This window comes from Eretmochelys imbricata, chromosome 1, assembly GCF_965152235.1.
Source record: "Eretmochelys imbricata isolate rEreImb1 chromosome 1, rEreImb1.hap1, whole genome shotgun sequence".
Lineage (NCBI taxonomy): Eukaryota > Metazoa > Chordata > Testudines > Cheloniidae > Eretmochelys > Eretmochelys imbricata.
In genome coordinates, this window is record NC_135572.1 from 168286829 (window position 1) to 168309480 (window position 22652).

Consider the following 22652-nt stretch of genomic DNA (forward strand, 5'->3'; position numbering starts at 1 on the left):
TTTTTCTCTGATTTAACATTTCTTTATTTTAAGATATTTAAAAACCATAAAGTATTGTGTGAGGAATGCATCCCAGGTTAGTTATAGCAGTCGTTCGTAGAACAGGAGATAAGCTTGTGAGTTCAGCACTTTAGATACAGCCACAGGTTGCACATGGGTATCACTGATGTGAAACCACTGTCCCGCTGATTCAGCTTCTAAAGCTGTTAAAAAAAAAAAAAATCTTAAAAGTAGTGCTGAAGCAGAAATGTCACAGGTTACCACCAGTTAGAGAAATTCCATTTAAGATTGGACTGTTGTAAAAATACCGGTGACGCTTACCTTGGGGAATTTCTCCACAGAGGACAAGATCAGAAAGATGGTTTCTCACAGTTCTCATCTTGGCATAGGCAGTATAGTGTCCAGACCTCATTGTGCCACTATGTTCAACCACCCCATAGAGAGAGTACAATACTCTTGTATTCCCTTCAGCAATGTTCTGTGAAGTGACAATTTTGTTATAGTATCAGCGTAGTAAGATAATGAGAGCTAAGCTAGCTGAAATGTCAGCCTTTCACACCAGTCTGCTCTGATTCCATTGTTCTGTACTAAGTCAGTTCTGATTCTGCTTGTCAGTATAGAAGCAATGTGTTAATGACAATGGATATGACCAATGTTTAAAATTTGAAGTACGCTACAGCAGAGCTTAATTGTACTTACATATAGTCTACCATATATTGCCATATGATGTGGTCAGTGAAGTTCTGAGATATGGTATGTGGAGATTCTGATTAATGGCTGACTGTTTTGAGAACATACCAAAACAGTTTTCAAAAAACAAACATCTCTTGCTGTAAGGGTTGACCCATAGGCACTGACTTCTCCTCTGCCCAGTGGGTACTCCCCCCACCCGTGCACCACCTCTGGCCCTGTCCCTGCACCGCCCTCACCCCACCCCATTCCACCCGTTCCCTAAGGTCCCCGCCCCACCCGGCCTTTTCCCACCCCAGCCCCGCTGCCTTCCCGCCCCCATTCCCCCAAGTCCCCACCCATGCCCTGCCTCTTCTCCACCTCCTCCCGTGAGCGCACCACGTTCCCGCTCTTCCCCTTCCCTCCTGGAAAGTCCTAAGCACCGTCAAACAGCTGCTTGGCGGCGAGCAGGAAGTACTGGGAGGGAGGGAGAGGGGGAGGAGCGGGGACTCAGCACACTCAGGGGAGGAAGAGGCGGCAAGGAGGGGGTGGAGGTGGGGGGAACTTGGCTGCTGGTGGTTGTGGAGCACCCTCTAATATTTCCCCCTGGAGCATCCACAGAGTCGGCGCCTATGGGTTGACTGGTCCAACTATCTGAAAAAGAATTAAAGGATTTTTTTACTTGCCTTGCATTTAGTTGCACAGAAAGGAGCCAAGTCTATCACTTCTGGAAACTTTATGTGTTTGTTAACTTTTCGTAGATTAAATCCCGCCTAGAAATAAGATAGAAGTGAAGAAACACAAACAGGGCTTTAAATCTTCACATATATAAACAGGTGATACATGTTTGTTCTTAAAAGGTTACAAGTTTAGTTATTTAAAAAAATTCCAAAAAGACTTAAAAGATTCATTTTAGAGCACAACCAACCTTTGGATGGAAAACAAAGTTGGGGGGTAGGGAAGAGGAAAGAAAACTATTACATCCGACAGTAATGCTTTTCAGTTCTTTATGGCCATGTTCCAAATTTCCTCCTGTTTATGGTTTCTCTACACATTTCTCTGGAGCATAGGGCTACATGGCTGTTTAATTTACAGATTTAGCATGTCTTGGCATCAATGACAATAGCAGTACAGTTATAAGAAAAGTATACTTTTCAAAGTTCTGGTTGGAGGACCCCTCTGATCCATTGCTAAAGACAATGCAGAATGGTTGTTTATACTATATTCTCCAGCCTGGTTTTAAAAGTCTCAAGTGATGAGCCTTCAATCACTTCCATTCAAATGCTATTCTACAGCTCAATAGGTACTATTGTTGAATATAAAGAAAAGCTTCCCCAGCTTCCTTCCTTTAATTTAATCACAAATGTATCCCACTGGATCATCTTACACAATTCCTCTCACTCCCTGGAGTTTCAGCTACTTAGACAGTTATATCCCTTCTTGATTGTTTGGCCACGGTGCATTATGTAATTAATAATTTTAAACTTTTCAGTCAATCCTTTCTGATATTCATTTCCCCCTTCTCATTTCTCTCTAGTTTATTGCTGTTTTTCTGATACTGAAGAGCCCTAAACTGAAAGCTCTGTATATTCTCACCCTTCAAAAATTGCAAGCTTGTATCTAATTTACTGCCCGCAACCAGCACTTAGATGTCTGTTAGCTGTACTGCTTTATATTTATGTATTTCTTGGAGTGAATCTCTGTTGCAGATCATCCTTCTCCATATTTAGTGAGTTTGTTTTTCAGCGTGAGTCAATTTATTTTTGTCCGTATTTCTTAATTTTGCATTCCTGGTAGGTAAGTTGTTTTAATAAATGTCTTTTTGCTAAAAGAACTCAAGAGTTCTAAGAACTATTACAGTCAGCAAGAGTAGCAGGAATGAATGCATCAGGAAGATTTCTCAAATTACTTCTAAAGTTATAGAAAGAATAGTAGTTAATGGAACAAATTTATAGGGAAGTCAAGATCCTTTAACTTCCATGGGTTATTACTATATACAATTTTAAAATACAAGAGTTAACCAGTTAACAATACCTGTTGAAATCTCTTTAAGTGAAGTGTTAAAATTGGAGGAGCAAGAGAAATTAACATTTGTTTTTTGGCATTAGTGTAAACGTGCTTCTTCTCACCTAAAGGAAAGAGAAAGCACCATTGGTTAGATAGTCAAGAATAATGCAATAACTTAACATCTAAAATTTTTCTAATATGAAAGTGAGTGAAATCACGTACTAGGACTGGAAACAATTTATGTCATCCATCATTATAATATGTTTAAGACACTGATGATTTCCCTTCAAAATTATAAAGGTTTATAAGCTGCCATCTTCATGATAGTCCTAGTTCAAGAAATTAACTAGTGTATATCAAATCACCACATCAGCAGCTTGAATAGGGTGAGTTTTAACACTAATTTCTAGGACTTCTACAGAATTACATGCTGAATGGTGCTTTTGTTAATCTGTTGGGCAAATTTCTGCATGTTTTCCTCCTATGGCTCATGTGCTACAGTAACTAAAAGTTTACATTTAAAGAGTTAAAAAAATTGTTTCATGTTCCATCCTACTATAGAGCCAGACTGTGAGCCCCCTTGCTCTACACTGGTGGTAACTTACAAGTAGTTCCATTGAAGACCATGGGGCTACTCATGAGTAAGCGCTCACTAATAGGAGAAAGGGGTTCAGTCTGGCCCGTAAATACTGGGTATCAATAGATCCAAGAGAAACTACCCGTGCAAACCTGTTTAAAAATAAAGAGAATGAAGATAGCAGATATGGACAGATTCAGAGTTGGTTTTCTAGTTTGTAAGTAAAACTTAATTGGCATACTTTTTCCACTAGTCTTTGGTCCATAACGTCTTTGTGTACATACATCACAGAGCAATTTATTGATCTCACTGAGTTTCTCATTACGAGTGAACTGATATAAACAATGAAGGATTGAACCTTCTTCTATGTTTAGGTCTTCCCTGTTTGCAAGAGTACAAAATGCAGTTTCTGGGTCCTCATTCACCACCTCATATGTCTTTAACTCAGCCATATGAAGGTCATCCAAGATATCCATATCAGAGTCAGTAACAACATCTAAGTGTAATTTTTCTAAATTAGTAGCAAGTTCTTCCTCTTCCCCATGATCATCTTCTTTAACAGATAGATTGTCAAGTTCACTAATACATTCAGTAGTAGAAACTAAGCCTTTCATAGCAACATCCATATTGGTTTCATTATCTTCATATTCTTGTTCTGGATTTTCTATACTTTCATGGGCACTATGTACATCTGTACTAGTCTCTTGATTATTTAAATCTTTCTGATTTAAGCAAAGTTCTTCACACTGATTGGAAGATTCTTCCTCTTTCTTCAGGTCAGTGACATCAGAGTTTATTTCTTCCTTTGTTTCTTTATCTTCCTTCACATTTTCTTCAGGCTGTTCCATAGAACATACACTGGTTATCTGAAGCACCTTTCCTTGAATTTTTTGCTGCCGACGCTGGTTCTACAAATAAAAATATGCAGTGTACTGTACAATATTGTATAAAAGCAGAGAAAAAGTTGCTGTATTTTTATCTGCTATGCACCATTTATTTAGGAAATACCTCATTACTTTAAGCAACAGGAATTGCCATTTAAAGAGGGAATGATCTAATTTAGCAATCATAAAAATTAGAAAGCATCAACTCAAAAGGATTATGGCCAGTATCACTCTCACTCAACTAATCAGATGCAGTCCCCCCCCACACTTCCAATTAGAATACCCTTCCTGGGTAAATCTGAATTTCTTTTATGTCCCCAAAATGTTTTTCTTGCCTATATTCCTTCAGAACCATCTAAGTGCTTCATCTAAGTGCTGTTACTGATCAGTGAAAAGCCTTCTGATGTATGTTAATGCTGTTTTAGTCAGGCAACATATGACTAACTAGTTCAGCAGTTCTGGGAATATTAACTAGTGTTGTATTAGGAAAGCACGCAACAGAAAATATATACAACTTCACAACAGGTAAAATAAGATATTTGCACTTGAGTGGGGAGAAATTGTTAGTTGTTCCCTTGAAAATGATCATCCTACACATAAAAGTGGACTAAACAAAATGTCTAGCATTTTATCTTAAGCCTAGAGTGAAAGTGCCTAATATTTATTTTTGCATCATAACCAACCTTGGCTTGCTTTTTGGCCTGTTTCTTTGCTTTCTTCTGCAGGTGCTTACTTACACCAGGATTATCACCCCTTTCCTTCATATAACTGTCACTGTCTTTATCCTCTTCACCATCTTCATCCTCCTTTTCCTTCATCTTTTTAACATTTTTCTCATTTGAACTTTTCTTAACACTCTAAAAATCAAAACCACCAAACAAACAAACATGGTGCCACCATCATAGTTTCAAAGACAAAGACTTCAGATTAAAGATTTAATTTAATATCAATTATGTTATTTTGAAAAGAAAAAAAAACAAGATCCCAAAATAAAATTGCAAAGAAATTGGCATATTATTGAGAATTTTCAAATTAAGCTGATGACTTTTTAGGTATTGTAACAAAACATTTACACACACACACACACACACACTCTAAGAGCCTGATTCCGCTGCTCTTACTCTTACTGAGTAGTACCTTACTCCACAAGCAATCCCACTGAAATCTATGCTTGCTGAGTACAATACTACTCACTGAGAGTCAGGGTGGCAGAACCAAGCCATAAACAGTTAAAGATGGAACTTAACATTCAGGTTTACTGATATGAATCTCACTGAATCCACAAAAGATAAATATTTTAGATAGTTTAGAATGACTTCAATAAATAGGTAGTAAGTGTTTGCAGGATCAGGCCCTCTAGTTGCTTTTATTAATATGAAAAAAGGCCAGTTCAATGCAGGAGCATTTTATCCAAGCACCCTTTGGATGAAATATATATATATTTTAAGTTTCTTCCCTTAGTAATTTTGTTTTTTTACTGTAGTACTACTTACATGTATTAAATACAAATATTAAAGATGAAAGGAGATAATGTGTGTGCTGATGGCAAAAATGAAACACAGATATAAATCTAAAACAGTTCAAATATTTTTTAGATTGATCAGTTAAATAAATGCATTTACACATTAGCTGCTCGAACCATATGTCTCTTCACCTTGAGAATATTTGAAAAGGCTCTGAATATCAGCATTAGATAGGAAGCCTCCATTACTGTTCCCAATGCAGTAAATAGACAGGAACTTAATATCTGAAGAGTCATCTGAGCTATATCAGAGATATATTTCATGAGATCTATTTAAATTTTAGACTCATGACGCTGAAGAATACCTAAATGCTTACCTGAGGTAACGTTCTTTACAAGTCAGCAAACCTTTCAGTGTAGCAGATCTTTTCTCTGACCAAGGCACTAACTAATGATAGGAAGATTAGCTGACAAGGCAGTAAAATCACTAATGCCCTGTCTACAGTAGCATTTCCAACCATCAGATAATCTTCAAAGAGGGCTTGTGTAGCCAGAACCTATAGGGCTTACCTTAAGGAAATGCACTGTCATTCTCTATCATTTTATTGTGCAACTTTATTAGGTAAGATTATTGAAGATAAGCACCTTTTGCAATTATTTATTTTTAAAAATGTCCTCTCTAAGATCCAACGAACAGAACTGCACACCAAAACAGAATATAAAAAAACCCAAACCTCTTATTCTTACCTGATCATCTAACACAGGCAGTGACAAATCAAGGAAAGACTCGTGGACCAAGGACACCTTAAGCAAACAGATTTTACTTAATATCATTAGAGAAACTTTGTTTTTCTTACAAGTCTAAACATAAATTAGAAGCTACCACTCCCCTATTGATGTAATGGGGGCAGGAGAGAAGGGTTCATCATTTCTTGAAGTGTGGTCATTTATTTATATGCCTATCTATGGACTTAAGCTCTTAACTTTAGGCACTCAAAAAACAAACAAAAAAAATGTCCTGGCTTAGAATTTTTTGAATGTAGCATCTTTGCCATTTATTGCCCTTCTCTTTTGCCTGTTTCTGGGATTGCACCCAATGCATACTCTTACTTGCACATACAAATATAAACAGTCATAAAATTTACATTTACAAAACAGGAAAACCATGAACCAAAACCAGCATCCCTACTAAATCTCGTAACTCAAGATCCCTGCAGTTTTTCAGAATGAAGAGAAAATTCCACACAATCCTCTCCAAGCATTCAGTTCTCATCCCCCCCATCAAGTCCTGAGAGTACAGATGAGATTTGCAGTACAGGTGAACAGATATTTCTATCAAATTTTTACCTTTTGAGAAACCTGCAGCTCCTGCTGCCAAGTTTTCTTCATTTCAGAAATTCCCATCTAATACATCTTATTTCTATATATATTACTACTTGTTTCTTCTGTGCACAAGTCTTATACACAGTGTTTTAGACTATACCAAGCAGACCATCTACATACCGTTCTGCACTCCTCACACATGATTGTACTAGTTAATTCTCCACCAAAGAGTCTGTCCACAAAGGTTGGTATTGCCTTTTTCTTTTCATACTCTGAAAATCAGAGAATTCATTCAAATATATAAGTCATATACAATAACTTCACCTGTACATTACTGACCGCTTTGGTTTGATGTTAAGCTGTGTGTAAACAGGGAGGATGCAGTGTAAAGTCTATGGTTTGCATTTGTTGTGCTTTGTGATTGTTTTCCTAGAGAAAAAAATAAGCTTCATAGATTTGGGGGAGGGGGGGGGGGCGGGCAAACGCGGTGGCACGAAGGTATGCAGAAAGAGAGGAGGATCGAGGCTGTTAGAAAAATAGTTTTAAATTGTTTAATTTAAATCAGCATCTTTATAACATTTCTCAGCTGCATCTTTGAATGAGGAGGATGAGCATAATTTTTAGACCTGATACTCTAGAAAATATATTAATTTAGAAAATGTATTCTAAATCATGCAACTAAATTACATTTGAAAATATTTAAAAAATGCATGAGTAATGAATGCACTGTCCAGGTTTCAGTTATCAAAAATAATTTTTAATTGTTCTTTTACCTTTAATTTTCTTTTTTAGCTCTTCATTTTTTTGGTCAGAGTCATTCAATGCCTTAAATATTCCAACACTTACTCGCTGAAAGTTAGAGTAAATAAATATTCCATCATAAGACTTTATTAAACATTGTTTCCTAAATGTGTGTTCAGTTAAGCATTTCAGTTGGACAGAATTCCATATTCACCAATTAAAAATAATTCAGATTAATAAACTATAACCATACTAGGAAAGTAACAAGACTGCACTCTGCAGAAACATGAAATATGTCCCACATCTGGGCTTTTTTAAAGCCATTGCCAGGTGTTTCAGTTAATGTATTTAGTAGGAAGTCCAAGGAAGAAACAGTCTCCCAACTAAGCCCTGACGCAAACAAAACATAAAACCTCCAGAAGGATCCCTCACCCTACTAAAACAAAATATTTGTTTTATAAAACTCTTGTAGACAACCACCCACCTTCCAAACCAATTGCTTTTAAAGGTGCTTTTACAGTAATATGAGGCCAGCAATTTATTAATATGTACATTTATGAGGGACTTCAGACACCTATTTCAATTTCTTGTTACGTTAATATTAGCCCATTGCTTTCAACATGGGCAGAACTGGGCCCACTGTTTAGTACTCTTGATTCTATTAGTACATCATCATCAAAAGATAGAAAATAACCCAAGATTCACCAGAATGCACTCCTTCAAGACCACAGTTTTATCTAGAGAACAATATTTATCGACTTGTTTTCCCCTCTGTGGCCAGACCCAAGTACAAGCAGCTGGACTCCCTAAATAGCTTCCTTTTATGGATGATTGTTTGGGAAGAGAGAGGATAAAGAAATCCTCTAACTAGCCCTCCTCAATAATCCTAATGTTGATCCCACAATCATGCAAATGACAATGTGGACAAATCAGTTCAGTATTAGCTGGGACGTACTCTAAAAATTCCTTGCAGACCTAACGAAAAGGGCTAAAACTTAAAACAGTTAGCTCTGTTTACAATACACCTAACAATAATAAAAGACATTAAGAAAAAGCTTACTTTGTTTAAGTATACTGATTTTAGCGCTTTGTTGAACACCCACACTGTTATATACTACAGTGAAATAAGTACTTACTTGGATCTCTTCTGCTCTCATCCCATCCAGTAAATAACGAAGCAATTCCTGACTGTCTTGCTCCTGGTAACCTTTAAACCGTATTGCTCTGTTTAAACAGAATGAGAATGACATAATATATATAAAATTAAAATGTGAATTATTTTCAACTTGTCCACAGAAGACAGAAACAAGTCTCAAGAGCTGATGAAACAGATACCTGTATGTATATTGAAACTTCTGAAAAACATGAAGCTGAGAGGGTAGAAAGTCTCATTTTATATGATTTTTCATTTTACTTTAACTCATTTCTATTTTAGTCTACACCAATGTCTTTGAAAAGTTTATAAATACCATCTGAACCTCTGCTGACACATGCACGGTGAGAAGTAAATGAAAACGTTTTTTGTTAATAGTAAAAACTGCCCTACTACTACATAATCCAATGTTTCCATTAATTCTTTCAGTCATTATTATAATGCATTATGTGCAGATACTCACTTTTTACAAATCTGAGCAAAGAGTTCTTTAGGAGTGACAGTTCCCTTTTTAGTCTCTTGCATCTCTGAAAGGAACTGGCACATAGCTAATGTAAGGGGCCCAGGCTGCTCAAGTTTTATCACCATAGGTTCCTTTTTAAACAAAAACAAAAATCAAGTTTTGTTTTGCATTCTTAATTCAGTCAGAGTTATGGAGTCATTTGAAATTAGTTCAATATTATAAAAATTGAACACTTGTTTTAACTTCCTGATATATGATCCATTATAAAACATTTAGAAAAAGCCTAATTCTCTGATTTTCTAAATGAAACTACAGGGAATAAGTTAACATAAGGCAGAAATGGTTGGAGAACATTTCCTCATTACACAGTAGTCTTAGACTCAGCTCACTAAGGATAATGTATTGTTTAATTTCAACTGTGAATGTTCTGGGTTTCTCTGATTTATTTTTAAACAACAACATTTTTGTGTTTGTTCTTGTTTTACAATGCACAAAATAACCCCAAAATATGCTCAATGTTAAGTGTCCGGAGATTTCCTTAGCTTTCATTTAAATTTTCAAAAATGTGTAAGCTCCCGAGTCCCCAGGCTGAAGGAATAGCAGGATCCCATCAAAGGGCAGCGGTTATCCTTCCTTTCCAAATTTTAAAATTTCATTGAAAGTGACATCTGACCAGACCTCACTGATGCCAAAGTTACATGAATAATTTTTTTAATGTAATGGGAATACTTCTATGAATTTACAATATTCAGCATATTAAATCTGCTACTTAACTGTACATCTTGGGTGAACTCCTGACTCCACTGAATTCAATTGCAAAACTCCCACTGACTTTAATGGAGCCAGGACTTAGGTTTTTCCCTAAAATTTCTTCAAAACCCCAAAAAACAACTGACTGTTTTTTTAATGCACCTAAAAAATTACTTTATAAATTGCAGCATACATACTGTTGAAAATTCCGGTGGCTCAATGTTAACTGTTGTTCCAGGCATTTTAACCTCCTTCAACAGGTCTCTCAGAAGTGGTGTCTGCGATAAATTCTATAAGAGATAAAAAAAAAAAAATCAAATTAACGTCTGGTAATTAGGAAAAGTCAACTACTCATGCAATTAAAAAAAGTGAGTAATGTAGTGGTTACAACATTATTTTTCAACATCTAGAAGTTGAGTGCAAACTACCACATTAGATACAACTGTAGGAAGTTTGAGAAAGTGGGGTTATTTTCACTGAACTCTAAAGTTAAAGAATATTAATTAATAACTTTTTGTTTAAAACATTTAACATTTGAAAAAGTTAGCACCAACCATTTTCAGTTATTTCCTTAATCTCTATACCCTGAGTTAGTCTATAGTTCATATTGTAGGCAAAACAGTGAGTCATTATAGTGTAATAAATATAACACAGCAAACAGTTTGTACCAGTCACTCACAAGTCTGCCTTTCCACTCCCAATGTGTTTCTGCATATCTCCTCCAAGATTTATCATCAATCATTTTAACTTCATATGGCTAAAACTCCCTGCCCAGCTCTCCTCGTCCTACTACCACCATCGTTCTGTTTGTCACCGAGGTGTGTAAACTGGGGGGCATATTTGACTCCTGCCTCTCTCTTGCCTCCCACATCCAGACAGTATCTAAATCCTGCCACTTCATAACAGTTCCAAATGTGGGATAGTGAACAAGGCACTATAGCTTAGTGGCTAGAGCACTGGACTGGGACACAAGAGAACCTGGGTTCTAGTCCTCGCTGTCACTGGCCCGCTGAATGACCTTGGGTAAGTCTCTTTGCATCTGTGGCCCAGTTATAAAATGGGGATAGTAATGCTTACTACCCTTTGAAAGGCACTTTGAGATATGCTAATAAAAACCACTATATCAGAGCAGCTAAGTTATTGTTACACTTCTAGAACCCTAGTTCAGGCCCTCATCTTTCATTACTACTGCTACCTCCTTTCTGACCTCACTGACACACATTACACCCCCCCGACCCTCCCCCCAGTCCATTCAAGAGGTTGTTCTGGTCACATACCCACCTTTCTGTGTCCTTATTTTGGCTTCCTATTCACCATCATCAAATTCAGGCTTCTCATACTCACCATGAGGACCATTCACAACTCTGCAGCTGTTCCCCTTTGGTTATTTGCTCTTATTGTGTTGTTCTTCTCTCCCAACCACTACACATGACCAGCCTTGAATGTCAATTTGTCTGCTTCTCCCACAAATGACCACTTGCTTCCATGTGGAACAGGAATATCACCTTTCCCTCAAGACCCATTTCTGCTGCGCTGCCTATAAATGATGGCTAGGTACTGTAGACATCAGGTATCGGAGATTTAAGAGAAAAGTAGACTTATAATTTGAAAATTCTTAAATTCTTAAATCTCCGATACCTGATGTCCACAGTACCTATGTGATCTTCTTTCATCAACCTAAGTACCTATGTGATCTTGCTTTCATTAACCATCATCCTCTGTTTTCCCTCCCCAAACCCTTCATTTTTTCTCCTCTACAACTGACTTGTTCTGTTTGGTCTCCAATTAGACTGCAAGTTCTTTCGGGAAGGGATCATGTCTGCATGCCTGTACAGCATCTACTACATTAGGTCCTGACCTATTTTAGGTCCTTTTGGGGCTACTACAATACAACATTAAAAATCTGAATCTGAAGTGGTTGTAACAATATTTAGTGTACCTGCATAACAGCATTAAAGAAACATGTATTCCCCAAGTTACTAAGTCCTTTCACAGTCACTGCTGCACTGATATTTGAAGAATTGTCTTCTTTGATCACGCCCTCGTTGTTTTCCTTCTCCTGCTCATTTTGGTTTTCTTTTTCTACTTTTTTATTTTCAAATTCTTTGTTTTCTTGATCTTTTGACACTGAAATACAAAAAAGAAAAATGTTAGATATTTGGGGTGAGTTGGAAACATTCAAATATTTTGTGGACCTGGAAAAATGCTCCACCTTTAAAGACAGCAGTAGAAAACTACAAGGGTTAAATTTTAAACCCATGCCATTCAAGAATCACATTTCAAATATAACATTTCAATGCTGTGCAAGAAGTGACCTCAAAACCTAACATAATTTAACAAGACTAACTGTGGTGTTTAATATAATCATCTGTTGAATACTGTCATTTAACAGACATGCATCTTGAAATTTAATGTGTTCTTGGAAATTCCATATCTGTGGAGTCAAAAGTCATTCTACCGTAGCATTTTCTACAGTACCCACCACTACAGCATCTGAGATCATGCTGCACAAATGTTAGCCTTGTTTCTTAGCAATAATTTTTATACATCAATAATCACAATTAAGGATGTCTGTCCCAGAAGTCAGTGGAGCTACCTGTCTGTTCCTCACCTATTGGAAAGGTTATTTGTCTCATCTGCCTGCCCAGCAAAGTGAAGAGAGGTGGAATTTAAATCTTAACTAGTGTGGACTAGGGCTACAAATGTAATTTGAAACAAAGCAACTACATTAATAGGAACACTTCAGTTATGGTTTTAGCCACATAGTTCACAGGACAGATAAAATATGGCCCAGGCAACATACTTCATTTCTGATCTGTAGGAACCACTTTTAGAGGTGAAAGTGGAGTTCAGTGAATCCCACTGAATCCTCAGTTTTTCTGCTAAAACTGCCAGTTGTGACGATAACTTGTCTGCTAAGAAATGGATTAGCATTACTAATTCAGAGAAAGTTGTATTCAGTCATACTCACCTAGAAAAAATGGTTACTTACCTTATAGTACTTGGTTCTTAGAGATGCTGTCATCCCATTTTAGATGTGCATGCTCCTTGCATGAAATTAGAATAGCAATGTCTTTGTGCCTCCCCATCCCCCAGCCATGGGCATAAAGGGCAGAGCAGCCACAACCATCTCTCAGTTCCCTTGCTAATTCAAAATCTCAGGTAAAGAGGACTCTGAACAAATATGAATAGAAGGATGACATCTAGAAGAACCAGTTACTATAAGGCAATTAATGGCTTTTTCTTCTTTGAGTAGGACTCTTTGCGGATTCCACTCTAGGTGGCCAATAAGCAGTGCCCCATTCTGGAGTCCTAATTGCCAGTAACTAAACAGTTGCCTTCCAAATTTGGTGTCTGATCTCGTGGCCAGGTCAAAGGTATAGTATTTAATACAGCAGTGAGATTACTCTGCGTAGCTTCCTTGCAGACTTCAGTGGGGATCCATGTAAAGCATGCAGAGGAGGTAGCCTGTGCTCTAGTAGAATGAGCTTTGATATTTGGTGGAAGGGGTGTAGCAGCATGTGATAGATTACCTAGTGCATTTCAACCTATTGAGATACTGGCTGGGAAGAAATGGCTTGCCCCTTAGAAGTGCTGCTTATGGCAACAAAGACAGGGAGACTGTCCAAAGGGATTTGGCCTATCAAGATAATATAGCAAGAACCTAGAACATCCAAGGTGTAAAGATTCTTATCTCCTGAAGGAGAATGGGGTTTTGGAAAGAAAACAGGGACATTAATAGATTTCCACTTAAAATGGAAATCTGACAACTTTGGGAGTAAACTTGGGATGAGATCTCAACATCACCTTCTTTCTGTAGAATACTGCATAAGGAGGGTCAGCTTTGAATCTGTCTATTTAGATTAAGGTAGTGGTGCAAAGTGCTGAGAAGTTAAGTTTTAAAAAATAATAAAACTAAATATAAAAAAAGAGGAGAATTTGCTGGGAAATTGCTCTACCTAGAGAAAAATTGCAAGGAGGGGAAAATTCCACTAAAGGACAGGGTGCAGACATTCCTTGCTGCTATGGGAAATAAAAGAGAACTGAGATATAGTTGCAGCCACCTTGCCCTTTATGGCCTCAGAGAGGTCCCCCATGGGGACATGCACAACACAGGCACGGATGCTACTTTTCACAATCTCATCTCATATGCACCTTGTGCCCCTAGAGTGGAATCTACATAACACATACTCTAAGAACAAGATTCTGATTCCATAAAGAATTTTTTCTGTTCCCATATTTTCCTTTTGAAAAGGTTTATAAACATTAGGTGAAATCCTGACCCCATTTCCTAACATCTAAACCCCACAATTAATATTGTATTGTCTTGATTTACAGCCATGTCTGCTGGACTCAAGGCGCTTTCAGTGTACTATATAGCTTACACGTACTTACCTGTACTTGGTGTGTCAACACAAGCTTGTTTTCTAACACAATCCACGAATTGGCCCAATCGATTTGAACTATTATATGGGACTTCATTATCACACAAGTAGCACCTTTCTCCCAAAAAGAAGCCAAAGGAGTGCAATAAAAAAAAAAATTAAAATTATATTTATATGGCATCAAATCACAACATCTAGGTCATTTCTGAACTACTCCATTATACACATCTGTAAATGCTATAATTTTATAACAATTTTTGATACCAATTTACCTTCATTAAAGAAAAAGAGTGCAGGGATATGGGAGGTGGGGATCATATAAACCCTAACTGGGGGAGGGATAACTCAGTGGTTTGAGCTTTGGCCTGCTAAACTGTGAGTTCAATCCTTGAGGGGGCCATTTAGGGATCTGGGGCAAAAACTGGGGATTGGTCCTGCTTTGAGCAGGGGGTTGGACTAGATGACCTCCTGAGTTCCCTTCCAACACTGATATTCTATGATTCTATGTTGACTTTAGGCCATCCTGCAGTCCTTACTCATGCAAAACTCAAATTCAGTGGGAGCTCTGCCTGAATAAAGAAAATAAAGGATCAGGCCCCAAAGGAAATGATTACAAATATTAGTGGATACAAGTATAAAAGTTGAAGTTTATTCTATCCAAACATTTATTTTGTTATATTTAGTCTGAATAAGACATGAACAAGTGTATTCTGCTTATCCCGTTAATGTTTAGTTTTATTTGCCTTTTTTTATTGCTGATACAGTTGTGTGTTTATTTCTATGAGAACAAAAACCAAATAAGTATACCACTAGATCACTGCACTGTGTTTCATGTAATTTTGCTGAGAATAGCCACACTGTTAGATGGAAATATTCTATTTATCCACAGAGCAGATACAGCATTGGGAGAACAATGCAACCTTCCCCATACTGTCCTGTCAACCTACCTCAACTCTGACTTTGAGGAACCACCTGTCCTGTTACATGGTATAGACTTGCACTAACATATGTAACCAAACAGACCTGCTTTGACATACTGAAACATCCTAAATGAGGATATATAAAGTACACTTATTTTTAAAGTGTTAGGCACAAATGCATTTAGCAGATTTCAGGATTACAAGGAAGTATGGATTGACTCCCATTTTTGGGAGCAGAGGACGTTTATAATGAAGCTTTTTTTTCTAACCCACTAGGATCCTCAATACAAAGCATGGAAAGAACATCTATATATAACCAATCTTTCATCTAACCTACTTAGGAATCTATTTTTTTGTCAACTGTTTTGGAAACTTGGTAAATTTTTAAAAAGGCTCACAATCACCATTTTAATGGGCAACACATGACAAAAACTTAAACAGGTACCATCCTCTTCACTGTCTCTATATCAGCTAAAAAGTTTTGAATGGAGGAGAGCGATTGCAAAGTTCTTTTTATACTGTATAAGAGATTAATCTAAGATTTTAGCATCTCCTTTGTATATTAATCACACCAAGAGATTTGAAGAACTATGTTTGGCTTTTAGTTTTAAACATCCACTTTACAGTGAAATACTGTATCACACCAATCAGTTTTAAATTCTTCATGAAGTCAGTTGTTTTTACACCAGAAAGCCTGATGTAATAATTTTTTTTTTTTTTATAAACTAGGTGCAATATTTGTGTCACACAATTTAGAATATCTTTTAAAAGAAGGAAATTTACACACTAAATATTTCACTTAAGAGTTAGTCATTGTATAAATCACCACAGCAACTTGATCTAAAAAGCACAATTACAGTATGACCACTAAAACCTTAATTTCTAACAAGACTGAAAGATTTAACATTTATCACTAATTATGTTACGTAGCCTAAGATATATGTATATTAGTAATGTTCAGACTGAAAGAGTGTGTCTCTTGAGTGACAGCATTAAGGTTGATGTGGGATGTTAACATGAACCTGTTCACATTTCAATATTATTATTAAGTGAATGTATTAAATGTTAACAATATTAACTAACTGGTCAGGGTCAGTCTTACGGTAACACTGTAGTAAAAGATTTTATTAATTATTTCAGCAACCATAACTCTAAGTAAAAAGTTTTTTTTGTATGGAAATATCCTGAAAGTTTCAGTGTATTATTTTGAGAAGTCTACAAACAAAACACAAATAAATCACACCCCCGTTTTTATTTTCTTCCAGTTATGACTTATAACTGTTGCCTGACAAACTCACCACACACTCCAGTTGTCCAAATTGAGAACCAAACAATGGGGTTCTGATCTTGGTGTTGTATAATGCTTTAAAGCATGTTGCTCTTGAGAATTTCTGCCACAGCCCTATAACATTGATAACCAGAAGTGTCACAAAACCCAATGGACTATCAAGTGGAAAAAAAAAATAAATTCAGACTATAAACAAATTTTTAATAAATAGCTAACAATTAGCTAAGCAAATAAAATAATTAGTATGAATACGTCCTTAAGTTTATGTCTACAGACAAAAGGTACTAGTTGAATAAAGGATAATTATTAAATAGTAAGGGATTTGGACACATAACTTCCTTAGGTGCTTTTGAAAATCCCAACTTTAAGTCCTAAAAAATGAAAAAAACTATTAGGCATACATGATTCTAAATTAAGTAACCCATATTACTACTACATATAAGCTCCTGCAATAGAAATATTAAATATTATTACAAGCAAAATAGTCTGGATTTTCAAGAAGTGGAAGTCATCATGATGGAGTCTGGTCCTTAAGTCTGCTAAATGCCTTTGTGCCAAGCTTCTAGATACTTTTAGTAGCAATTCAGAGCAGACACTTTTTGCCAGATTGAACTATATTAAATCATTTGTGTAGCACCACATCTGGCTACCAGTTTAACAGTAAATGAAAATTTAGAGGGTTAATTGGACGCTCTCTTTCTTAACCGCATTATGCAACATTGAAGGGTATTTAAAAAAAAAGAGAAATACCCTATGGCCACATTTTAGACATAACCATATTGAAGGGCTTTCATCAGCTTCCTCTTCAGATTTATCTTGTCTCTTATTGTCCGTCTTGCAGTCCTGACAAATGTTCCACTCCACATTCAGCAATGCCTTTTTCAAATGGCCTTGTTCCAATCCCTTGCGAATGTGCTTGCAAGCAGGTTCTATGAAACAGAAAGTACAGAGATAAAATGAGGAACAGTCATATTTTTGCCAAGTAGTCAGTATGGACACAGACTTCTAGATGTCATAAAAAAGGTGACAGGCCCACGAGCTCAAGTGGCCTTTTCATAGTTAAGAAGACAATGTCAGGTTAGGGGAAGTAACTGGAAGCTGTGGCAAAGATTTGACAAAGAGTGCATGTCCATCCTTCATTACAAGAGTTCGCAATCTGGAGATATTGTTGGACTGTCAGCTCTTGCTCAAATATGACCAAATAGCATTACTGAATAAGACTGTCAAACTTCTTCTGGATACAGACCTAGCCACCATAATCTATGCCTTTGTCATTTCAAGACTAATAACTGAATTGTGCTCTATCACAATTCAAGGCAGCTGCATCTGTATTTCCCCTCAGTGGTTCAACAAAGGTACCCACTCTCAGGCTTCCAGCTCCCCTGGCCATCACCTCTCTTGGGTGGAGACGTGTCTCTCTGCCTCCTGACCAAGATATTTCCAGGCTGCACAGTTTCCTGATTATACTGTGAATTCACCAGCAAAGTCAGGCTGCCTAAGCAGACCTGCTTAGCTTCTCTTCTCAGAGACGATACAGAGTGTAATTGCTACAATTATAATTTTCCACACAACTCTTTCTACGCAAGCTTATTTATTCTTTGGGTGAAAGCATTACAGAGAAAACGTATTAAAACAATAAAAGAATGTGCATGCATGCTAATAAACTTTCCAGAGATCATGACAACTAACATGTGATCTGGCAGGAGCAGTCCTTCAAACCCCCACAAAGGGATCACAAGTTCATAACAGCCCCAGTTCAAAACTAGCACCCAGTCTCATGGGCTCTCAATAGTCCAAGTCCTTCCAATCCTACCCTAAGGATTGGGGCCTTCCAGGGACCAGGGGTCCTGTCTGTTTGCTGCATCAGGAAGAAAGCACTGAGCCAGTTTAAAACCAGGCTATTTACCCAAAAATCCTTTCTTTGTCTGTTGGTCCCTGGAAAATCCAGTTTGAGCTAATATATGTGCACCTCTCCAGGGGGGTTGTGTCAAAGGGCTAATAACTGGAGGAATTACATTAGCACATATGAAGTTGCACTCAATCTCACAATGACAAAATTTGATTTTTAATACAATGGATCCTAAAGTCAGTAAATTCAATTAAGTAAGAGTTGTGCAGGATATTATTATTTTTGTCACATTCTCTACGTAGAGTTACATCTTAAATCCACCCAGAAACTGAAGCCGATGCAGAATGTTAGCCACTATGGACTGGTCTACACTGGAAATTTACATTGGCACAGCTATGTTTCTCAGGGGAGCGAAGAAAAATCCACACAGTTGAGAGACAGCTATGCCAACCTAATCTCCAGTGTAGACAGCACTTGGTCGACAGAAGAATTCTTCCTTTGACCTAGGTACTGCCTCTTGGGGAGGTAGATTACTTACAGCAGTGGAAGAACCGATCCTGTTGCTGTAGTGAGTATGACTGCTGCAGTGTTTTAAGTGTAGATGTAACCTTAGAGGCTTCTCTCAGCAGAAGCATAAGGCAACAGGATCTTCACTGTTTGTCCGTTAGATTCCAAATGAAGTATAAGGTATTAGTTTTGATCTATAAATTCGTAACGGCTTGACAGACTGCCTATGCCATATTGCCAGAGCTACAGTCAGTGGCATGAGATGATGGGTCTTTCAGTTTAAAAGAGGGAGTTGCCTGCAGTTTATTCTTCATGAGGGGCCACTTTCCATGTTTGCCTGAAATAACTTGCATCTCTTGGCTTTTTGGGCACAGTCTGAAGTCCATCTATTTACCCAGGCTTTAATAGGAAGAATCGATATAGTCATAGAACCATAGAAATGCAGCGCTGGAGGGGAACAAAAGAGGTCATCTAATCCAGAGGTAGTCAATTATTTTTTGTCAAGGTCCAAATTTCTTGGTCCAGGTATAATCAGACAACAATAATTATAATAAGTAAATAAAAAGATTTGGGGTCAGTTCAAAAGCATCTAGCAACCCAGATTTGGCCTGCTATCCAATTGACTACCCCGATCTACTTCATCCCACCACAGCGATGCAGGATTTAATATACTTAAGTGCTGTATACGTATATGCTGAGTGCTAGTATTTGCTAGTGAGAGGGATATTGTTTGAGTTTGATTTTGATTTTTTTATTTCTAGACTTGGTTATTTCTAGGCTTTGAGTGAAGAGAAGCTGTTGGTTTTGCCTTTTACATGTCAAGAGGTTTAATTTATGTACAAAGAGGTTACAATTCACTGTTTATGCATAACCTGTGAGTCAGTAAACTGAAGCAATGCATTTTAAGATTTTCCTAAGAGCCAAATAGAAACAGGTTTGGAGGCTGGTGGAAGAGTATACAAAAAGAAAAGCTACAGCTTGGAGAAAACAGACCTTTGAAGCAGGGCTGGGATCCTGTAATGAAGCTGAAAGGAAGGATTATGCTCATTTTGTTCAGAACTTCATTTTACTCTGAAAGAGGGGCAGACGTTTGACCAAAGGTCAAAAAGCGTTATGGTAGCCTGTAAGTTCATGGAAGACAGATGGCAGTGAGGAAACTGAGGCAGCATTGACCTTCAAAGCCAGATGGAGTAAGATGCTGCTATTACAAGGAATAATAATTTTTCTGAAACGCATTTATAATTGTCATACGTGTTTATAATTGTGCATTTTAATTCATACCCTTTTCCTGTTAACATACCGATCCACCCAGAAAAGAAAAAAAAAATGTAAAAAGAATGTGTACTTGCCATTACACATACAGGGCCTGGCTCTGCAGGCCTTTTATACCATGAATGTCTCATGGGATTCCGGGGCATTTCCATGTGAATTGAAATGACTACTGAGAAGAGGTTTTCAGGATTGGACCTATATGACAGTAAATATTGAATCTTTGATATTTTGTAGATTTCCTACCAAGTTTGAGAAGCAATACTGAGGCTTTCTGAAGGACTTAAGTTTCAGCTGGATAAACTCATTCTTTACAATTAAACATTCAAAGTAGTAAAAGTGACTACTGTAAATGCCTTCTGATTATTAATGGGTTTTCAATGCTCCTCACTTTGAAGACAATGAAACATTTCTTCCACAGTACTTCAGACTTCTCTGAAAAATTTTTTGTTATGAAACATACCCAAAATATCCTGAGACTCATCATCAGCCTGTGTATTTTTTCCCTTTGTTCGCCTCTTTCCCATATTACTGCTTTGTAGTTTTCCTTACACAGAACAATCACCTAATGGGGGGAAAAAAACCAAAACATTAAATTCAAAACTAGATTTTGATTCTGCTTGTAGGAGATTATACAAAAGGTAGCAGCAATCTAACAAATTAACTAGTTTTAAATTAACTGAATTTCAAGGGCACATGAATTCATAATATTTCTGTACATTACAGCTAATGCACATTTTGACCCCACTTCTGCAACCTGATCTGACCCTGAGATCTATGGGACTCCACAAGGGCACAGAGGTCTTCAATTCGTAAGAGTGGGGTCTCAAATGTCAGCAAAATTCCCCTACACCTTTTATGGCTCACCTTAATGTTTTAGGCCACAAAAGTTTTAGGAGGCAACTGTCATATTAGCAGCTTTATCACATTTAAATACTGAAGTTACTTATTTAATGAACTCTCTACTTTTGATTTATTGGAAATGCCTTCTTTTTTTTAAATGACTTGCTCAGCAACATTAAATAAATTGTTATTCTAACAGCATTTGACAATATACTGGAGATTCAGATTTCTTCTGGCATCAATGTCTCTTCAATTCTGGGAGATTTCAGTTTTTGTACTCATACAACTATCTAGTAAATAATGCAATTTGGAACAACTGTTTGAGTATACCCTTAGAAAAGGGCCTAGAGAGGCATCCGTCTCTAACTTCATGACAGAGCCTTAAGCAAACTCTGCATTTATGCTTGTCTTAAATAACAACAACAAAAATCAGGTACTGTATGTATGGTTTGACGTATATAAACAGAAAAAGGACAAGAGTAACTGAATTCAGAGGGGATCCCCCAAAGAAAGGTCAGATATCCGACCTTTGACACAAAAACGAATTCCCACCACATTCTTAAAAGGACAAGTTTACCCAGGAAGTAACGAATGTAAAGATATACTACATTCATTTATGTGAAATATGAAGTAGCACTTTATAGGGTGTGGCAAATTTAGCACACTGAAAGTTCAGACTAAATAAATTATAGATCTGGAAAAGGAATTAGTTGCATACTCAAAAATAAAGTTACAATTGTCAACCTTTAGCTAAACCAAAGTACTGCATTTCTACCCTACGCAGACTTGGGTACCAGCAAGTGGCAAATGTCCAGTGTCAGTGGTGCCCACTGTACCAGGTATGCAACCTCTCTATCTCGAGCCACTTCTCCCACCACCACCGCCATGCCTCCACAGGAGATGTAGCCCCTTGGGCCACACCCCCCTCCCCCCTCCATGCAGAGTGAGCGCCACACAGCACAACACGTGTTATTTGGTCCACATCTGCCCAGGGACCCTGAGCCTCCCCCAGGCGCGCTCTCAGCACAAGGAGACCTCGCTGCCATAGGTGCTGGAACTGCTGCACCCCCTGGCTTGACGTGGTTTCCATCATATACAGGGTTTACAGTTTGGTTCAATGGCTCTCAGCACCCCCACTATTCAAATTGTTCCAGCGCCCCCTGCCATTCCAGCTCCCAGCCGCAAGGGGCCCCGGGATAAGGCTGCTGCAGCTGCCCCCCTTCCCCGCCCCAGGGAGCGGGCGCACAGGGCTGCTCACCCGCCCACGTGGAGCGACGAGCACCCAGTCTTCCAGCTGCTGCCCCCAGCGAGGCAGCCACGGCAGCCGGCCCCTCCTCTCACACTAACCCAAGCCTGGAGTGCCGCGCACCCTAGCTCGCCCGGCAACTCGGGGGCAGCCCACTGGCTCCGATTGGCTAGTCAGCCTCTCCTGAGCCCGCCTCCGACCCGTTACGGACAGGCACCAGAACCAGTGGGAAAGCCCCACAGCCCCGTCCTAGCCGCGCAAGAGCTGGGCCGGGAGCGGACACGAGGCGCCTCAGGCTAGGAGAGTAAGTGACTCG

General features: G+C 38.0%; 2 protein-coding genes across 4 annotated transcripts in view; one reads left to right on the forward strand and one right to left on the reverse strand.

Moving 5' to 3' along the window:
* Positions 1–22652, reverse strand: part of USP16 (ubiquitin specific peptidase 16) — a 22860-nt gene continuing 208 nt past the window's right edge. Inside the window, exons 1-18 of one of the 3 annotated variants that reach the window (XM_077819627.1) lie at positions 22349–22463; positions 20711–20812; positions 17373–17551; positions 16633–16736; positions 14425–14528; positions 11969–12147; positions 10227–10319; positions 9280–9410; positions 8800–8887; positions 7696–7771; positions 7103–7194; positions 6347–6403; positions 4821–4994; positions 3495–4161; positions 2704–2798; positions 1356–1442; positions 322–478; positions 1–203 (exon numbers count right to left, since the gene is read on the reverse strand). In XM_077819627.1, the coding sequence (XP_077675753.1) occupies positions 82–203; positions 322–478; positions 1356–1442; positions 2704–2798; positions 3495–4161; positions 4821–4994; positions 6347–6403; positions 7103–7194; positions 7696–7771; positions 8800–8887; positions 9280–9410; positions 10227–10319; positions 11969–12147; positions 14425–14528; positions 16633–16736; positions 17373–17551; positions 20711–20774 (2469 nt within the window). In that variant the 5' untranslated portion in view covers positions 20775–20812; positions 22349–22463 and the 3' untranslated portion in view covers positions 1–81. Of the gene's footprint in view, positions 204–321; positions 479–1355; positions 1443–2703; positions 2799–3494; positions 4162–4820; positions 4995–6346; positions 6404–7102; positions 7195–7695; positions 7772–8799; positions 8888–9279; positions 9411–10226; positions 10320–11968; positions 12157–14424; positions 14529–16632; positions 16737–17372; positions 17552–20710; positions 20813–22348; positions 22464–22652 lie in introns of those variants that run through there. The other 2 variants (XM_077819608.1, XM_077819617.1) reach the window with 2 other exon arrangements.
* RWDD2B (RWD domain containing 2B) overlaps positions 22595–22652 on the forward strand; it is a 7134-nt gene continuing 7076 nt past the window's right edge. The window contains exon 1 of the mRNA XM_077819658.1: positions 22595–22640. The gene's annotated coding sequence lies outside the window, so the exon portion shown is untranslated. The remainder of the gene's footprint in view (positions 22641–22652) is intronic.